The sequence below is a fragment of the Alexandromys fortis genome, unplaced genomic scaffold, assembly GCF_014885135.2.
Source record: "Alexandromys fortis isolate MF-2015 unplaced genomic scaffold, M_Fortis_MF-2015_v1.1 scaffold_8_9099976_23576923, whole genome shotgun sequence".
In the NCBI taxonomy this organism is placed as follows: Eukaryota; Metazoa; Chordata; class Mammalia; order Rodentia; family Cricetidae; genus Alexandromys; species Alexandromys fortis.
Genome location: NW_026067899.1, coordinates 3401607 through 3421198, shown reverse-complemented (window position 1 = coordinate 3421198; position 19592 = coordinate 3401607). Strand labels below are relative to the sequence as shown.

The window sequence follows — 19592 nt, the reverse complement described above, 5'->3', positions numbered from 1 at the left end:
TACACACTTGTCACTCCAGCAATTAAGAGGTGGAGGCAGGAGGATCAAGAGTTTAATGTCATTCTCAAACTACATAGTAAATAAGATGCCAGCCCAGGTAACATAAAACGATCTTTAAAAATAAAAGGCTGGAGAGATGGCTCAGTGGTTAAGAGCACTGGCTGTCTTTCCAGAGGACCCGGGTTCAAACATTCGCAGCACCCACATGGCTCACACCTGTCTGTAACTCAGTTACAGGGAATCTGATACTCTCTAATGCACATAAAATTAAATAAATTATATTTTAAAAATGTAAACAAAAAATAAAAATAAAAGCTAACAACAGAACACAAGTGCTTTCAGGCATATTTGCATTATCTAACATTTCTATTTGATGATGAAGTTCCTGGCCCAGGCATTGTGCTTTGTGTAGAAGACAAAGTTTTAGCAGGGACTTGTGGCACATATAATTTCAAGTACTTGAAAAACTGAGTCAGGAAGATTCTAAGTTTGTGGCTTGCATAGGCCAAAGAGTGTATTCCAGGCCATCTTTGACAACTATGGGAGATTGTGTCTCAAAATTTTTAAGAAAAAAATTTTGTGAAACCAGCCCAAAAAACAAAAAGATTTTGATTTAGTGGAATTTATAGATGAGTTTATAATTTTCACTGAGGAAGGACCATTCAACTTGAAGAGTGAGTCCCAGAGTACTGTGGTTGAACTGAATCTTTTTTTTTTTTAATGTGCATGGTGTTTTGCTTGCATGTATGTTTGTGTGAGGATGCCAGATCCCCTGGAACTAGAGTTAGAGGCAGTTGTCAGCTGCCGTGTGGGTGCTGGGGGTTGAACCCAGGTTTTCTGGAAGAGCACCTGGTGCTCTTAGCTACTGAGCCATCTCTCCAGCCCCGCCAAATTGAATCTTAAGAAACATATAACCAGAAGAATGAGAAGGTGCAAAGAAAGACTTGGTTGACATCTTAATCATTTTAAAAAATCCGCTGTCTGTTCCTTTAAGAGTGAGACTCAATGTAATGCTGACTCTGAAACTTCAGATAACTCTTTGAATGTGATAAAGTCACTACATTACTTATTACCTAATTAAAATACTGGCTAGTAATTGGTTGCCTATATACTTTAGGCTTAAAGACTCATTAGGGTGAATATGGAAATCTGTTTACATATGAAACTGCAAAATGAATTTGTGACCACTCAGTGATGTTTCTGAAATATATTTGAGGAAGTTTAGCATTTTGTTTTATAAATATTATTTATTGGTGACATGCAAAATGATTAATAAACGCTTTAAATAATATTTTAATCATTTGCATGGAAAGTAAAGTAATACAAATGGTAACAGTTATAGTTAGGACTTTGTATGTATTTGTATAACTAGGTTTTGTGTTGTGTGTGAACTTACCGACTTTATTTCTTATTTTAAAAGTATTTCCATGCCAGGTTTCATGGTGCACTCTTGTAATCACAGTACAGGAGGCAGAAGCAGGGGGATTGAAAGTTGAAGTTTAGCCTGAGCTTCATTGGGAGACCCTGCCTTAAAAAAAAAATCTAATAAAAAAATAAGTAAATTCAGTGTCACTCAAATTTCTGTGGAAGTCAGGTAGGCATAGTGAGTTTATAATATCAAGTATATGATAAACGGTTACAGTTCATAAGCAATATTGGAAACAAGGTAAAACTGGAACATGCATTCATCTAATGGGAGCAGTATATACTGACGGCTGTACAAAAATGGGACACTGTCCCAGGTGTGGTAATTATTTTTCAGAAAAATTCAAATCTGGGTTTATGATATTAGCTATAATTCATTCAGGCTAAGCAAATTTGTGACAAATATATATTCACAAAAGATTTGATCATATTCTGAGACAATTGGTGACTAATTTTTCCCTCCTGAAATGGATCTTGCTATTTGTTTTAGACAGAAAACCCTCTGGAGTGCTGGGAGCACAGGATTGAATGAACAATATTTTGAAATTTTTATGGACTCAATTTTTCTTTAAATTAAAATTTCTATCTTAATAATCTTTTTCTCGAAAAAAAATGAGATACTGATTAAATATTTGTCTTACTATTTCAGACTTTAGGTAATATTAAGTAATATTTGAGAGTCATAAATGTAGAGGAAACATCCTATTTATGACTAGCAATTGTTAAGTCTTTAGTGATGATTAGTAACAGCGTCTTAGTAATTTTATTTATTTTAAACATTATTTTGTATGTGTGGGTGTTTTGCCTACATATATGTGTGTGCAGTGTCTGTAGAGGTCAAAGAGGGCATTAGGTCCCCTTGAACTGGAGTTAACAGATGGTTGGGAGCCACCATATGAATTCTGGAATTCAAACGTCGGTTCTCTTGAAAAGTTCTTAACCACTGTACCATCTCTCAACTCCATTTAATAACTTTAGAGACATAGTATATAAGCCATCTTTTGTGTCACCATTGTTAATTAAGTGTTTTTGTCTTATTTTGAGACAGGGTCTCATTATTTAGCTTTGGGTGTCTTGCAAAACCATGTAGACTAGGCCAGCCCTAAACTCACAGAGATCCATGTGCCTTTTCCTCCTGAGTGCTGGAATTAAAGGAGAGTAAAAAGACTACCATTATGTTATCCTGACTTTAGTCCCCCAATGTTTCGACTAAAGGCTTGTGCCACCATGCATGCCCATCCTTCAGTTATTTTCTGTAATAGATGTAAATCTACTATTGTCTCAATTAAAAATTTCAGCCAAGGTATGCAGAGGTATAACTCAGTGTGAGGCCCTAGGTTGCATGTACCCAGCACAAAAAAAAAAAAAAAAAAAACAAAAAGGAAGAATCTTTTCATAGTAAAGAATGCAGACTTTTCAGGGCTCTGCTTACAATGAATTGTCATAGACTGTTTGCTGAGACACCTTAGAAATCTAGTTGTGATAATTTAAGTAAAAACAAGTGTTTTAGTCTTTTTTGACTAAAGTGTTTGGTCTGTTAGCTTGGCTGTTGCTCAGTACTTGCTGGATAACATCTGCCCTTCACCTTACTGTGTCATCCCTTACCAAGATTATAATTGGACACTCTAAGTCCTTAAAATCAGTGGTTTACAAGGAGAATGTCAGTAAAAGGTACCTGCTGTAGATAAAGCTGTCTACATGGTATCTCACACATTAGTATGCCTGTCATAGGCTGTTTGTTCCTCTTGATCACAAGTTGCCTCATGTAAAATTTAATGCGCTTTTGGTCAGAATTCTCTCTACCATATATTAGTATCATTGAAATACTACCCTTCCAGATCAGGTGTAGTGGTACACACCTGTCATCTCAGCACTGGGGATTCTGAGGCAGGTGGATTGCCTCAAATTTGAGACCAGCCTGCGCTACATAGTGAGTACCAAGTTAGCCAGAGCTACAGAGTAAGATTTTGCCTCAGAAACAAAAACCTCTTCCTTTTCTTCATAGATGATTTATTTTGGCTTTGTTGGGAAATTTGAATATTTTTCCTTACTATCTCAAATTTTAATTAGAGCTCTCATTTTTTGTTTCCTAGGAGCAAAAGGATTGGCTCAGTTGTCCTTGGTGGGTTTTGTTTTTTATTGTTTGTTTCCCCCAACCTAAAGACAATGTTCATATTCTGTTCACTAGTTATACATACTTAATACAGTTTTCTCTATGGGGTGGCACTCTGGATTTGGTTGGTAAAATAGAGATTTATTATATTATAATGATGGCTGGTGGTAATGGCGTATGCCTTTAATCCTGGCACTCAGGAGGCAGAGGCAAGTGAATACCTGTGAGTTTGAGAGCAGCCTGGTCTACAGAGTTACAGGACAGGCTCCAAAGCTACAGAGAAACCCTGTCTTGAAAAACCAAAAAAAGAAATTTATTATATTATAATGACTATGCTCTCTTCAGGAGCACATTTACTAAAATTGGAATAATAGAGATTAGCACGACTCCTGCCCAGTAATTAATTTAACCTTTTAAAGTCTTTTTTATTTTCCTCAAAGTACAGTCTAATCTCTAAAAGTTATGAGTTACCCAATGGAAACAAATGGAAAATAAATTCAAATTACATTTGTAACTTATGTGCAGTAGAATTGACTTTTATATATTAATGGAAAATCTTTGCTATTTTAGTCTGCTTGCCTGAAACTGTATCATATACACTTACAGACTGAAGTGTTGGAACCATGGGAATAAAGGTCCAGCGTCCTCGATGTTTTTTTGACATTGCCATTAATAATCAACCTGGTAAGAATATTAATGTTTTTAATTAACATTTTCATACTAGTCTTTAAAATTGTAATCAAGACATTTAAACCAATTACTTTCTCTTTCAGCTGGAAGAGTTGTCTTTGAATTATTTTCTGATGTATGTCCCAAAACGTGTGAGAATTTTCGTTGTCTTTGTACAGGTTTGTTTTCATTTTCAATTGCCCTAATAATTCCTAGAAATATTAGCTGTGAGACCTGCATGTGGACGAATACATAAAATGCCAGAACCCAGGCTGAGTCAAGAGCATGAATTCAAGGCCAGTCTGGGCCATAGGCAAGGTGTGATTTGTACTCCTGTAGACTCAGCCTTTGGGAAGCTGAGATGGGTGTTGTGAGTGTAATGCCAGCTTGAGTTACATACTGAGACCTGGGTTCAAAAATCCAAGTTAACTAACAAATTAAAAAATAAATATTAGCTGTAATAGTATTTATTTGTGATTGATTTCTGTGTTCTTCAGAAAAATAGAGGCTTTTGTAGTACTTCAGTCTTTTCTTCTCGTTGACCTATGAATGTTTCTTTTTCCAGGTGAAAAGGGGACAGGGAAATCAACTCAGAAGCCATTACATTATAAGAGCTGTCTCTTTCACAGAGTTGTCAAGGATTTCATGGTTCAGGGTGGTGACTTCAGTGAAGGTGAGACTTTGAGTCCCACAGAAGAGAAGACACGTTTATGTTTTGGTTAACATAAAGGTTTTGGGTGTTTTTTGTTGTGCATGTTGAACAGGACATGGAAATCAGAAAACAATTTATATTAAGAGTCTGTCCTCTCCACTATATGGGTTCTAAGGATCGAGCTCAGGTTGTCGTACTTGGAAGTGTGAGTGCCCTTTTTCCACTAAGCAGTCTTGCAGCCCATAAAGGATCTTTATTTTTATGACTTCTTTACTAGTTTTTAACTGTGTTTGTACCAGAGTGCAAGTGCCTGAAGAGACCAAAGGTGTCAGATCCTCTAGAGTTGAAGTTATTAGACTGTTGTGAGCTGCCTGACGTGGGAGCCGGGAACTGAACTCAGGGATTCTGTGAGAACAGTATGCTTTTACCTGCCAAGCCATTTTTTCAGCTCCATATGGAAGTTTTAGTTTGGTTTTCTTCTTACTCCATTGAAGTCTTTGGTGAAGCACATAGGAATACTCACAGAAATATAGAAAAGATGAAAACAGAGAAGGGAATTTCCCCTTTTACTCCAGTGCTGGGGAGTAAGCCCAGGGCCTTGTCTATGCTAGTTAGGTGCTGCTCAGCTGTGCCTCGGGACCAGTTGTATCTGTGTATGAATTAATTTGCTTCTCAACACAAAACAAACATTATAGCCTCTAAATCTGCCATATGAATTTGACTTTTGCACAGCTTGAAGTACTCTCTCTAGTTTTTTGGGTTTTTTTTTTTTTTTCTTCAATTTTATCTATGTTTCTTTGTAGCTGTCCTGAAACTAGCTCTGTAGATCAGACTGGCCTTGAACTCATGGAGATCTGCCTGCCACTGCCTCCTGTGTGCTGGTGTGCATCACAATCACCTGGAAAAACAATATTATTTTTAAGGGCACTATGAAAAAGTGTTATTTTATTAAGAGACTTGTATACTCACTTGACAGATCTTTTCCCCATAGATTTTTTTTAACATTTATTTATTGTGGGTGCTGATGTGCTATGGTATGTGGAGTTAGAAAACAGTTTGCAGGGTAAAGTTTCTCCTTCCACCATGTGGGTCCCACAGATTGAACTCTCAGATTGGTGACAGGCACCTTTACCCTGCGTCTTTTCCCATGAATCTTAATAGGCTTGTTAGTTTTGGTTTGTTTTAAAGAACATACTTTTTTTTTTATTTTTTGTTTTTGTGCATTGTTGTTTTTTTTCCTGCATGTCTTTGTGAGGGTGTCAGATCTCCTGGAACTGGTGTTAGAAAAGCAGTTGTAAACTGCCATGTTGGTGCTGGGGATTGAACCCAGAGCTCTTAACCACTGGAGCTTTCTCTTCAGCACCACCACCCCACCCCACCACCACCCCTTTTTTTTCCAGTTTTCGAGACATGGTTTCTCTGTAGCTTTAGAGCTTGTCCTGGAAACTAGCTCTTGTAAACCAGACTGGCCTCCTGATTCACAGAGATCCTCCTGCCTCTGCCTCCTGAGTGCTGGAATTAAAGGCATACACTACCACCACCTGGCTTTTTTTGTGAGGGGAGCAGGGTTTCTCTGTAGGGGTCCTGGAACTCACTGAAGGTGTCGCCACCGCAGCCTGGCAACTTGTCGTATTCTTACTGTAGTATCATAGGAGAAAGGCAGTTTCCGATCTTGTTATTGGCATTATATTGATGTCTTATAATTTGTTATAGTCCTTTGAGTGTTACTGATTCAGAATTGATGAGAAGTGTTTGGCTGAATTTACTATCCTGAGATCTAAGAGTGATTTTTTTTTTCATTTCTAGGGAATGGAAGAGGAGGAGAATCTATTTATGGAGGATTCTTTGAAGGTAAAATTTATACATCTAAATTGTTTTTCTTTCTTATTTAACTTTTATGTGATTTGATGTGAAGTTGTCAGATTCCCCTGTAACAGACAGTTGTGAGCTGCCATATGAGTGCTGAGAATTGAACCTGGATCCTCTGGAAGAGCACTAAATGGTTTTTAGTATTTTTTACTCATAAATTATAGTAGGTCTGGACCTTGAGTTTTCATACAACTAAAGGCAGATAAGTAGAAATAACTTAATGGGTTTTATGTTTCACTTTTGGTATTCAGGAGAATATTATCTCAAATTTCGCTTACTTTTTTGCATTCTCTAATCAAGGATTGGAAGACAAGCTCTTTCCATTGAAGTAAATAATGCTATGGTGAAGGTGAAGTTGAGTCTAGACTGATGTTTATCCATGATATGCATATCACATTGAAATGGATAAACTGTAAAAGAATCCTGTCTGGACTCTTACTGTATTGCTGTTTATTTTTAGTACAGTTCTGGGATCAAATCCCAGGCCTTGTGCATGATAGGCAAGCAAGGCATAGAAATTTTATGTACTTTAGACTCAGTGATAGTGTGCTTGATTAGCGTGCATGGGATACTGAGTTCATCCTTTATGCCGGGAGGAAAAATTAGTGTTAAATCTAAAAATATAGAGAGGAAAAAATTAGGTTCATAATTGCTTCTTTCTTCCTTCGTAACCTACTTCGTTGTTGGTGTTGTGTTTGACAGTAATGAACACTTACAGCCAGGCATGGTAGCAATGGTTGTAATACCAGCACTGGGGAGGCTGAGGAAGGATTTGGAGACCAAATTGGCTTAAATAACAAGACCTTGTCTCAAATAAACAGGAACATTTCTGTTATGAACAGGAGTGAAAAATGAATTTTTTTTGAGTGTGATGTATGTGTACAAGTGTAGCAAATAGGAACATTTGCACATGTGTACAGAATAGAGGAAGACATCAGGGTTCTGTTATTCTGCCTTATTCCTTTAGACAGGGTCTGTCACTTAGCCTCAAGCTAAACTATCAGCCAGCAAGCCCAGCAGTTCTATTACTGCCTCCCACAGCACTGAGCTTACAGGTGTTCAGTAGTCAATTTGGTCTTCTACATGGTTGGATCCTGGGATCTGAAGTTGGGTCCTCATGTTTGTACAACAAACTTCTTAACCACTGAGCCATCTTGCCAGCCTCTAAAATAAGTGTTTTGGAGCTTATGCTTCTAACATAACTGAAAATTTTTCTTTTCTTTAGATGAAAGTTTTGCTGTTAAACACAACAAAGAATTTCTCTTATCAATGGCCAACAGAGGGAAGGATACAAATGGCTCACAGTTCTTCATGTAAGTATTTAAGGTCTAAAGTATCCCTTCTAATCTTCCCCATTGCCATTATAAGAGAAAAATTGTGAGAGAGGTGAAACAAAGAATTACTAAGGGGGATATTAGAACCAGTTACTAAAGACCTCAGATGGTAGAGCTCGCCAAGAAAAGTAGGAGAGGTGGCTTAACAGCATTCTCCTGTCAGAGGACAAACTGGGGCACCATCCACCACCGTACCTGGCTTTCATTTGTTTTGTTTTGTTGTTTTGGGGTTTTTTTTTTTTTTTTTAAGACAGGGTTTCTCTGTGTAGCCCTGCTGTCCTGGAATTCGCTCTGTAGACCACCCTGGCCTCAAACTCACAGAATTCAGCCTCTCTCTACCCCCCGGGTGCTAGAACTAAAGGTGTGTGTCACTACCACTCAGCTATACCCAGCTCTTTGTGTGGGTGCTAGGGATCAAACTCAATGCTGTACACCAAGGACTTTCTGTAGTTGTGAGAGATTTTGTGCCACGTCTCTGGTACATAACCATGTACCAGGCTTCTAAATACATCATTTTAAGTTTGACTTTGGGAATAAAAAGGAGTTGAGGGCAGGGCTTGCAAAAATTCCATTGAACAAAAAATGCTTTAGTTTTGGGTGAGTTTGGTTTGAAAGAATCTCATGCTCAAGGCTCTTTGAACTTCTGGGTTCAAGTTATCCTCCATCTTCCCCCGGTACATGTACCATCATGTTCTTATTTGGACTTGACCTGTTTTAACGCTACTTTTCTTCAACACAGAATTTTTCTTTATATCACAGATTGTCTGGTGAAGGCAAGTTCCTTAAGTAAACTTGTTTGAACATGGACTCTTTAGCAGGAACACTGAGCACTAGTCACTTACTGTGTGCTAGGTGCCATGATTTTTAGATACTCCGAGAGCTCTGGAACTTGGGTTTTCATTCAAAAGAATCCACAGTTAAATATTGGCAGTTAATTTTTAAATGTATGAGACTTTTCTATACTGTTATACAGTATAGAAACAGTGGACTGTTTCTATACTGGTTCAACAAATACATTTCAGGGCCACAAACAGTGACTGTTCCCACCTTAAGTCCTCTAATACCCTCCACTTTAACTGTTAAATGTTAGGGTGAAAAGCACTGCTGTTAAACCCGTAAGCTAGTAGAATGATCTGGTAAATTTTGGTAATATCAATACAGTAGAACATCATACAATCAGGAGTACTTAAGAAACCCATTTACATTTAAGAAATACGGCTGGATAGAAATAATACCAAATGTTAATTACATGCAGGTTAATAATAAGTAGTCACTGCTTTTATATTCAGAACAAGTGTTTTTTTTAATTGTGTGGAAAATCCTTTGCACTCATGAGGTTCTGCTGTGTAATGGTAACACAATTTCTTGTTTCCATGCACTGTTTTTCTTTTTAGAGATGCTAACTTTGTCTCTTTTGTTTTTTATTCTTATATCTGATGACTTCCGAAAGAACAACGAAACCAACTCCTCATTTAGATGGGTAAAGTTTTTAATATTTTACAACATATTTTAATATTTCACAACAACTTTGTTGCTATTAAAGTAAGAAGGTTTTATTTATTAGACATCTTTACTTAACACTGTAGGCATCATGTTGTTTTTGGGCAAGTGATCTCTGGCCAAGAAGTTGTCAGAGAGATTGAAAACCAGAAGACAGATGCTGCTAGCAAGCCGTTTGCTGAGGTGCGGATACTCAGTTGTGGTGAACTGATCCCAAAGTCTAAAGGTAAGAGCAGGTCCATGTTTTAGGGGATTCTTGTTCAAATAAGCAGAAAGATTCTAAATCTTTGGCATAAAATTCTTAATGAAGTGTATATAAAGCATGAAGGCTTTGTGGGATTAGTTATATTTTGTGCTGTTACTTTTTTTTCTAATTGTGTATGTGTGTTCCTGCACATACGTGTCTATGTCACTACAACTTCAGTTTTGGTTCCTCAGAAGCCATATACAAGGTACCATAACCACAGTATACAGTAAGTAAATTATACTTGGAAAGAATTTTGCACAATGTTTATCATTTTGTATGTGCTCTGCAGATAATTATTCTCTACTACTTTCTTCAACCTCTTTGGGTGGGGGGGGGGGGTGAGGTTAGATCTGTCTGTGTAGCCCTGGCTGGCCTGTAATTCACAGAGATTTACACACACAAGTGATGGGTTTAAAGATAAGCATCAACATGCCCTGTGCAACCTCTGTTTCACATTCTAATATAGGTCACATCTGCTAGAATGTTTGTTTTAAAAATGTGCATTTGTTCTAGTGCATATGATGTTTTAGGAAATTTTGCTTATGGATAATCTTGTCTGCATACTAAGTAAACTTTACTTGACTGAATACCTTTATAGGCACATACAAACAGTATAAGCTATACTACTTCTGATAATTTCATGAGCAAAAACTCCTGCTATTTTCATGAGCAAACTTCTGGTATTTTTCAGTGTTATTACTTATTTTTTATTTCTTAACAATTTAGTCTAAGTAAAACTCAATCACCACTTTTGTTTTCTTTTTTTGATATATCACCAATGAAAGTTTGAGTGTTGATATTTTCCTTTGGCCATGTTTTGCTTCTGTTTTTTGAGACGAGAACTCACTCTGCAGTCAGAATGTCCTCAAATTTGTTATCTTCCTATCCTTGTTCTGCCTCTTTTTCCCCCCTCATGTGGTTTTCTTTTTTTACTTTTTTTTAATTGATATTTATTGAGCTCTACATTTCTCTCTGCTCCCCTCCCTGCCTCTCCCCTTCCCCCTTCAACCCTATCCCAAGGAGATCTTGTCTTTTTCTACTTCCCATGTAGATTAGATTTATGTAAGTCTCTCTTAGTGTCCACATTGTTGTCTAAGTTCTCTGGGATTGTGATTTGTGGTCTGGTTTTCTTTGTTTTATGTTTAAAAACCACTTATGAATTATGTGATACTTGTCTTTCTATGTCTGGGTTACCTCACTCAAAATAATGCTTTCTAGCTCCATCCATTTTCCTGCAAAATTCAAGATGTCGGTTNGTTTGTTTCCAAATTCTGGCTATGACAAACAATGATACTGTGAACATAGTTGAGCAAATGTCCTTGTGACACGATTGAGCATCTTTGGATATATGCCCAAAAGTTATATTACTGGGTCTTGAGGAAGGTTGTTTCCTAGTTTTCTGAGAAATCGCCACACTGACATCCAAAGGGGTTGTACCAGCTTGCATTCCCACCAGCAATGCAGAAGTGTTCCCTTTTCCCCACAACCTCTCCAGCAGAAGTTGTCATCAGTGTTTTTGATCTTGGCCATTCTTACAGATGTAAGATGGAATCTCAGAGTTGTTTTGATTTGCATTTCTCTGACTAAGAATGTTGAGCATTTCCTTAAGTGTCTTTCAGCCATTTTAGATTCCTCTGTTGAGAGTTTTCTGTTTAGGTCTGCACTCCATTTTTTTTAAATTGGATTATTTGTTCTTTTGATGACCAGTTTCTTGAGTTAAAACTTTGTATATTTTGGAGATCAGATCTCTGACTGATGTGGGGTTAGTGAAGATCTTTTCCCATTCTGTAGGCTGTCGTTTTGTCTTATTGACTGTGTCCTTAGCTTTACAGAAACTTTTCAGTTTCAGGAGGTTCCATTTATTAATTGTTTCTCTCAATTAATGCTGCTAGGGTTATATTTAGAAAGTGGTCTCCTGTGCCAATGCTTTCAAGTGTACTTCCCACTTTCTCTTCTATAAGGTTCAGTGTGGCTGGCTTTATATTGAGGTCTTTGATGCATTTGGATTTGAGTTTTGTGCATGGTGATAGATATGAGTCTACTTTCATTCTTCTACATGTTGATAGCCAGTTATGCCAGCACCACTTGTTAAATATGCTTTCTTTTTTCCATTTGATATTTTTTGCTTCTTTATCAAAGATCGGGTGTTCGAAGATGTGTGGATTGATATCTGGATCTTTGATTTGGTTCCATTGGTCCTCCTGTCTGTTCTTATGCCAGTACCAGGCTGTTTTCATTACTATAGCTCTGTAGTAGAGTTTGAAGTCAGGGATTGTGATGCCTCTAGAAGTTCTTTTATTGCACAGGATTGTTTTGGCTATCCTGGGTTTTTTGCTTTTCCATATGAAGTTGAGTATTGTTTTTTTGAGGTCTATGAAGAATTTTGCTGAGATTTTGATGGGCATTGCATTGAATCTGTAGATTGCTTTTGGTAAGATTACCATTTTGACTATGTTAATTGTGCCTACCCAAGAGCATGGAAGATCTTTCTGGTGTCTTCTTCAATTTCTTTCTTCAAAGATTTAAAGTTCTTGTCATATAAGTCTCCCACTTGTTTGGTTAGAGTTACTCCGAGATATTTTATGCTATTTGTGGCCTTTGTGAAGGGTAATGTTTCTCTGATTTTGTTCCCAGCCCTTTTATCATCTGTGTACAGTAAGGCTACTGATTTTTTTGAGTTAATCTTGTATCCAGCTACATTACTGAAAGTGTTTATGAGTTGTAGTTCCTTGGTAGAATTTTTGTGGTCTCTTATGTAAACTTATATCATCAGCAAACAGTGAGAGTTTGACTTCTTTTCCGATTTGTATCCCCATGATCTCCTTTTGGTGTCTTACTGCTCTAGCTAGGACCTCAAAAACTATATTGAATAGATATGGAGAGAGTGAACAACCTTGTCTTGTTCTTGATTTTAGTGGGATCGCTGGGAGTTTCTCTCCATTTAGTTTGATGTTGGCTGATGGGTTGCTGTATATTGCTTTTATTATGTTTAGGTATGTTCCTTATATCCCTGCTTTCTCAAGACCTTTATCATGAAAGGATGACTGACCTGTACTTTTAAGGCAGGATTTGGCTGTATGGCCAGGCTAGACTCAAACTCAGATATGTATGAGTCATTACTCTCAACTGTTTTCCTGTTTGAAGCAAATTCCAGATGTACAATTTATCAACAGATAATTTTGCTTTTTCTCCTAAGAAGTGACTCTTTATAAAGATAGCTCTAGTGCCATGATTTTACACACATACCCCATGTGTAACTTGGCATTGTTCATTCAGATCTGTTGGATCAATAATAATTTTGTTGTTTTTTGAATCTGGACTTAAATAAGGTTTGAACATTGAGATTGGTTGTAAAGACTGGATTTTTTTTGTTGTTAGTTTGTGGCAGGCATAACTGTAGTCCCAATTACTTGGGAAGTTGAGATGTAGGCTCATTTGAGGGCAGGAGCTTTCAATTTTTCATGTAATATTTCTTCTAAGTGTACTTTACATGGTTTTGTGTTTCTGTGTCAACCTAGAAAACTGATTAGGTTCAGCTTTGTTTTGTGTCATGCCCTCCCTCCCCCAGGTTTGTTTTTTGTTGTTGTTTTTTTTATGAGACTAGAAGTCACACAGGGTTGATTTCTCCCTGCTCTGCAATTGGTGTTCATTCAGTGCCTCATTAGGAGTTGCCAAAAGATACTCTTAACAATAGTTCCTTTGGGGGCTGGAGAGATGGCTCAGAGGTTAAGAGCATTGCCTGCTCTTCCAAAGGTCCTGAGTTCAATTCCCAGCAACCACATGGTGGCTCACAACCATCTGTAATGAAGTCTGATGCCCTCTTCTGGCCTGCAGGCATACACACAGACAGAATATTGTATACATAATAAGTAAATAAATATTTAAAAAAAAAAAGAAAACAATAGTTCCTTCGTCACTTACTCCTGGAGCTGTTCAGATAAAGAGCAGCATCCCTTTGTTAATTGATAGAAATCATATTGGAAAGGCTGAATGATTTATTTATATTTTAATTTATCAATGCCACCGTGTACTAATGGATTTAAGTATTTATTTAATGTTTGCTAATTTATTGAAATTCCCCCTTATGTATGTGTTTGACCCATTTCTGGCCTGAGTACTTATTTTCAAATCCATCCTTGTACCAGGGTTTTTGTTTTAGGTCACCAACCAGATCCCAAATCATGACACAAAGACTTATTATTGCCTTTGAATTCTCGGCCTAGCTTAGGCTGTTTCTGGCTAGCTCTTTTAACTTAAGTTAACCTATTTATTTTTAATCTACCTTTTGCCTCTGACTGTTTTTTTAACGTTTCTTTCTGCACGTCCTACTCGGTGTCTGCTGGCTGTGAGCTGCCTGGTTAGCCATGTGCATCTCCCTCTTTAACTCCCCCCCCCCTTCTCTCCTCTCTTCTCTCATTCTTTCTAAGTCTAGATTTTTTTCCTCCTGTATATTCTCTCTGCCAGCACAGCCTATTCCTCTTCTGCCTACCTATTGGCCATTCAGCTTTTTATTAGACCAATCAAGTGCCTTACTCAGTTAGGTGGAATAGAGCATCTTTTCTAATTAAATGCAGCATAAACAAATGTAACACATTCTTCTATCGTTAATTTAAGTGTAGCAAAACCAAATGTAACACATCTTTACATACTTAAATATTCCACAACACATCCTAGTCTGAATTAGCACAGCTTTAAATGGGTCATATTGTACCTATTGAAAAGTTCATATGCAGTATATATGATAACTTAACTGAAAGCTTTACTTAGGTTAATATGTTCTTTAAAGCTTCCAAGTTTTCAGAAACTTTAAAAAAAATTATTTCCTGCCAGACAGTGGTGGCGGACTTGGGAAGCAGAGGCAGGCAGATCTCTGTGAGTTCGAGACCAGCCTGGCCTACAAGAGCTAGTTCTAGGACAGGAACCAAAACCACAGAGAAACCCTGTCTTGAAAAACAAAATCATTTCCTGAGCTGACAAGATGTCTCAGCGGGTAAAGGTGCTTGCCATATAAGCCTTGTGACCTAAGTTCAGTCCCTGAATCTACCTAAAAGTGGAACTCAGCAAAATTGTCCTCTCACCATGGCACACACATCATAGCACATGATAACGATAACAAAGTAAGTTTCAAAAAATTGATTACCTAGCCAGGTGTAATGGCACACACCTTTAATCCCAGTACAGAGGTAGAGGTACAGCCTGATATACATAGTGAGTTCCAGAACAGCTAGGGCTACGTAGTGTCTCTTTTGTTTTGTTTTGTTTTTAAGTAAGTGTGCCTAAAAATTATTCAGTGGAATCTTTTTGTTTTTAAAGTTAAGAAAGAAGAAAAGAAAAGGCATAAGTCATCATCGTCGTCATCATCCAGTGATTCAGACAGCTCAAGTGATTCTCAGTCCTCCTCGGATTCTTCGGATTCTGAAAGCGCTTCTGAAGAAAAATCCCGTAAAAGAAAAAAGAAACATAGGAAGAACTCCCGAAAACATAAGAAGGAAAAGAAGAAGCGAAAGAAAAGCAAGAAGAGGTCTTTACAATGCTAATATTGCCTATAAAGATTTTAAGTTAATTTATATAAGAGCATTAAAATAGATTTTATACCAGTGTCATGAAATCGTGCAACAAAAGTGCTCAGTTAATTTTATGTTCTCCCAGTGGAATGAAGCATTTGGTTTTTTGTTACAGGGCTTTTATTTTTTATTTTAGTCTGGCCTCAAATTCATAGTCCTTTTACCCTCTCACACTGTTGTGGGAAAGTACTTTTCCTGGGGAGATGCAACGCACATGCTTGCACATACCTTTAATCACCCAGATAAGGGGCCACAACAGGCCAGAGTCCAACTGGTGAATTTGTGAGTGGTATTGAGGGTACTTACAGAAGCAGAAATTACTCAAAGACAGCCATATCACCAGAACCCACCCCAGCATGGGTGACAGCTCACAAAGCTGGGAATGTGAAGCACTGCACAGCCTGCAGGCTGCTCAGCGATGGAGAGTGTCTTTTCCAGGTCAGGTGCCTCAGTTGATCTAAACCTCTTCTAGGCCTCTCGGCCAGTTTTTGCTGCTTCTGGCAGCAGGTATGGTCTGAGAATCTTTTGTAGTTTGTCTTTGTTCTCAGAGTCTTCTTTGCAGCAAGGCTCTGCTTACTTATGCAGGGAGGGCCCAGTCAATCTTGTTAGTTTCAGAGACTTCCTGAAGCTATTTTGAGTTGGTGGTTACTTTCCTGCTTAAGGAGCTTCCTGCAGGATGGAATGTTTGAATCTCAGAGGATACTGTTACACTACATCTTCCCAAGTAGCAATAGTTGCAGGTGCACAACATCATTCTGGGTTTGGATTTTTTATTCTGAAGAGATTTGTGAGACAGTTTTGAATTGCAGTAAACCAGTGGTATGTCCCTTATTTTGTAGCAGTACATATACAGGTCCTGTTTATCTCTCTGCCCTGAGAGCAGTGTATATATGGATTGAGAGCAGGTGATTCAGTCACTATTTTATTTTCTGCTTTGTTTGAAATGTGTTTGTATTAAAACTTAATTATACCTCTTATCTCTAAAGTGACTGATTTCCTTAGCCTGTATTATTTTATGTAAAAAATTTTGTTTTTTGTCTGTAGGTGTTTGCATGCTGTGCCCATGAATGTCAGAAGAGGGGATCAGATCCCCTGGAACTAGAGTTAGATGGTTATGAGCTGCCATGTGGGTACTGCCTATTGAACCTGTGCCCTGTGGAAGAGCAGCCAGTGCTTTCCACCACTGAACCACATCGCCAGCCCTACCCTGTATTTTAAATTTATCAGAATATATTGCCTACAGGGTCTCATAGTTTAGATCTTTCTTTTAGAAAGATAGAGTTTGATAGCAAATGGATTTTTGTTTAGTTGAGTTGGCTGGTTGATTTGTTGGGGAATGAGGAAGAATTTTATTTATTTTTGCCACATGATGACATCTTTAAAAGGGGCAGATGTACATATTCTGATATTAAAGAACTGCTGGGCTGATGAGATGGCTCAGCATGTAAAGGCATTTGCCCCCAAGCCTGTTGACCTGAGTTTATCCTGGACTCTCAGAGTGAAAGGGTGCCATGGCATGCATGCTTATACACACACTAACTGAAAATGTAATTCAAAAAGAGAAGAATGCTAACAGCTGGAAATTTTAGGTAGGTTCATAATAGCCAAATGTAACTTACTTTGATTTTACCTGTTAAGCCCATCTAGTGAAAGTGAAGCGGAAAATCTTGATGCGCAGCCCCATTCTACCGTCCGTCCAGAAGAGATCCCTCCTATACCAGAAAATAGATTCCTAATGAGAAAAAGTCCTCCTAAAGCTGATGACAAGGAGAGAAAAAACAGAGAGAGAGAAAGGGAAAGAGAGTGGTATGTGAATGTGTCTATTTTATAATATTGTTATATAGGACCATACAAGTTTTCTTTTTTGACAGTATTGTAATGGTGGCCTTATCCCAATGAAATCCTCTTTTAATTAGGAAAAAAAGATGCTAGCAAAGCTCATTTTTTGCTAAATACATACATAAATCTCTTAAAAAAAAAAAAAAAAGACTCCAGTTACCAGTAGATTTTTGAGGAAACAAGTTCTACAAGTAAAGACTTTTCCTGAAGCTGTTGACAAGGAAAAGGAAGGAACAGAGAGAACGAGAGTGGTTGTGTGTTTTCCCCTGGGCCTTTCTGGTTTAAAGAGAGAATGTACTCCTGTATTGTGGAGAACCTTAGTGTCGTTACTGACACCTCTGCAAAAAAACCTGGTTACAGAAGCATGCTTGATCCCAGTTCTGGGGAGGTAAAGGTGGATGAACCCTTGGGTTTTGCTTACCAATCAGCTTAGCATACCTGCTAAACTGCTGGTCAATTAGAGACCCTGTTTCAAAAAACAAGTTGAATGTCTCCTAGGGAATGACCCAAGGTTGACCTCAGACCTACCCACACAAATGGGTGCAACTGAATTTACATGCACGTGCATTGACACACACACACTGAAAAAGAAGAATTAACCTTGTTTTAGAAATCTGTCTAAAGGGGAAAGTCTTATTTTTTAACCTGACTTTATTCTGTAATTTATACTGACTTTATTCTGTAATTTATACTGACTTTATACTTTCGTTGGGAAGTTCAGGTATTTTGAATATTTTTCTACATAAATCTCTTATTGTTACCAGTTCTATTGGTGTTTATGAGTCATTTAAATAATTAGATGTAAAAATTTTAAAAAATTGAAATCTTTTTTAATCATGATGAGTAATACAATTTTAAAATAACAAAATTCCAAGTATGGTACAAAAATTTGCCATGCTTTTCATAGTATACAAAAATAAAAGTTTGGAAGCTGAGATAATTTTGATTGATTGAGTTTTTTTTTTACTAGTTAGGAAGAGAATTTTTGTTTGTTTTGGTTTTTCAAGACAGGTTTTCTCTATGTAACAGTCCTGGCTGTCCTGGAACTTACTCTGTATAGCAGGCTGCCCTTGTACTCAGAGATCTGCCTGCCTCTGCCTCCCGAGTGCTGACTGATTTTAAGGAAACAAAGGTTAAAGAAAAACTATTTGAATGACTAAAGTTTAACCTTTCAAGTATCACTTACATGGATACTATAATGAGCTAATTTTATATATAATTTAAAATCAGTTCAGTTTCACAGAACTGTAATATTTGACCAATTCAGACCAACTTGTCTCTGCCTGATTTACGTTGTTTAATTTCTCCAAAGTTATCTTACTAATGTACAACTGCTCATAGGAGATTTTAAAGCATTTTGGAATAAGATAGTCTTACTTTCTCTCTTTCTCTTTTGGAACTCCTCTGTGATATTATATATTAGTTTCCTTAGCACTATCAAATTAGTTTCACTTTACTAATAATTGTTTGTTTCCAAGAACATTAACGTTCAGGGTGGTAATGCTTACTGGGATCTGATAGCATTTTCAGTTATATATTAAATATATTCATTTAGATAAGTAAAGCTATATTTTCAGGATTTCCTTTTTATAAAAGTAATATATTTCCCTTTGCTTGCTTCTAGTAATCCACCTAACTCCCAGCCTGCTTCATACCAGCGACGATTCTTAGTTACTAGGTCCGGCAGGAAAATTAAAGGAAGAGGACCAAGGGTAGGTGATTCTTTGTCAAAAATGTTAATACTGCATTTACCATTCTTAGAATTTAGAGTGCTCAGTGCTGGAGTGCTTGCAGAACATGTTTACGATGCTGAGTTTCAGATCTCTAGCACGACAAGGGAAAAGGAATTGAATGTTTTAAAAATATAGTTAAGTGCCATTTTACTATTTAAGTTACTAAAACTATAGAAGAAATGCATGTTTTGAATTATATCTTTCTTACAGTAACTTTTATATCTTGGTACTTCTAAATTAAAAAAGATTATAAATATACATATTTTAAAACAGGATTGAGATGGGTGTGGTGGCTTATACCTTAGAAAACTAAGGCAGGAAAACTACTATGTGTTTGAGGCCAGCCTGCTCTGCATAGTGAATTCCAGGCCAACTTGGGATGCAGCATGAGACCCTGTCTCAGAAATGCATAACATTAAAATGAAATCAGAACATTAAGGGTCTTTTTGACATTTGGTAATTCTTACCCATCATATGTCTATTCTTGCCAAAAACTAAAAATTGATAGTTGCATTTCTTTCTTCTTTTCTCCTTCCTTTCTCCCTCCTTCCTCCTTTCCTCCCTCCATATTTCCTTCCTTCCTCTCTCTCTCTCTCTCTCTTTCTCTCTCTCAAGTAAAAATTGATTCTTGCATTTTTCTTTGTTTC

At 37.2% G+C, this 19592-nt stretch overlaps 1 protein-coding gene across 12 annotated transcripts in view; it reads left to right on the top strand.

Moving 5' to 3' along the window:
• The window catches only part of Ppig (peptidylprolyl isomerase G), a 32590-nt gene that overhangs the window by 4803 nt on the left and 8195 nt on the right, over nt 1-19592 (top strand). For 3 of the 12 annotated variants that reach the window (XM_050122361.1, XM_050122331.1, XM_050122346.1), the window contains exons 2-12: nt 3519-3547; nt 4145-4222; nt 4312-4386; nt 4773-4880; nt 6666-6710; nt 7954-8041; nt 9513-9542; nt 9649-9788; nt 15123-15330; nt 17012-17179; nt 18837-18924. In XM_050122361.1, coding sequence (XP_049978318.1) covers nt 4162-4222; nt 4312-4386; nt 4773-4880; nt 6666-6710; nt 7954-8041; nt 9513-9542; nt 9649-9788; nt 15123-15330; nt 17012-17179; nt 18837-18924 — 1011 coding nt within the window. In that variant the 5' untranslated portion in view covers nt 3519-3547; nt 4145-4161. Of the gene's footprint in view, nt 1-3518; nt 3548-4108; nt 4223-4311; nt 4387-4772; nt 4881-6665; nt 6711-7953; nt 8042-9512; nt 9543-9648; nt 9789-15122; nt 15331-17011; nt 17180-18836; nt 18925-19592 lie in introns of all 12 variants that reach the window. The other 9 variants (XM_050122339.1, XM_050122325.1, XM_050122334.1 and 6 more) reach the window with 3 other exon arrangements.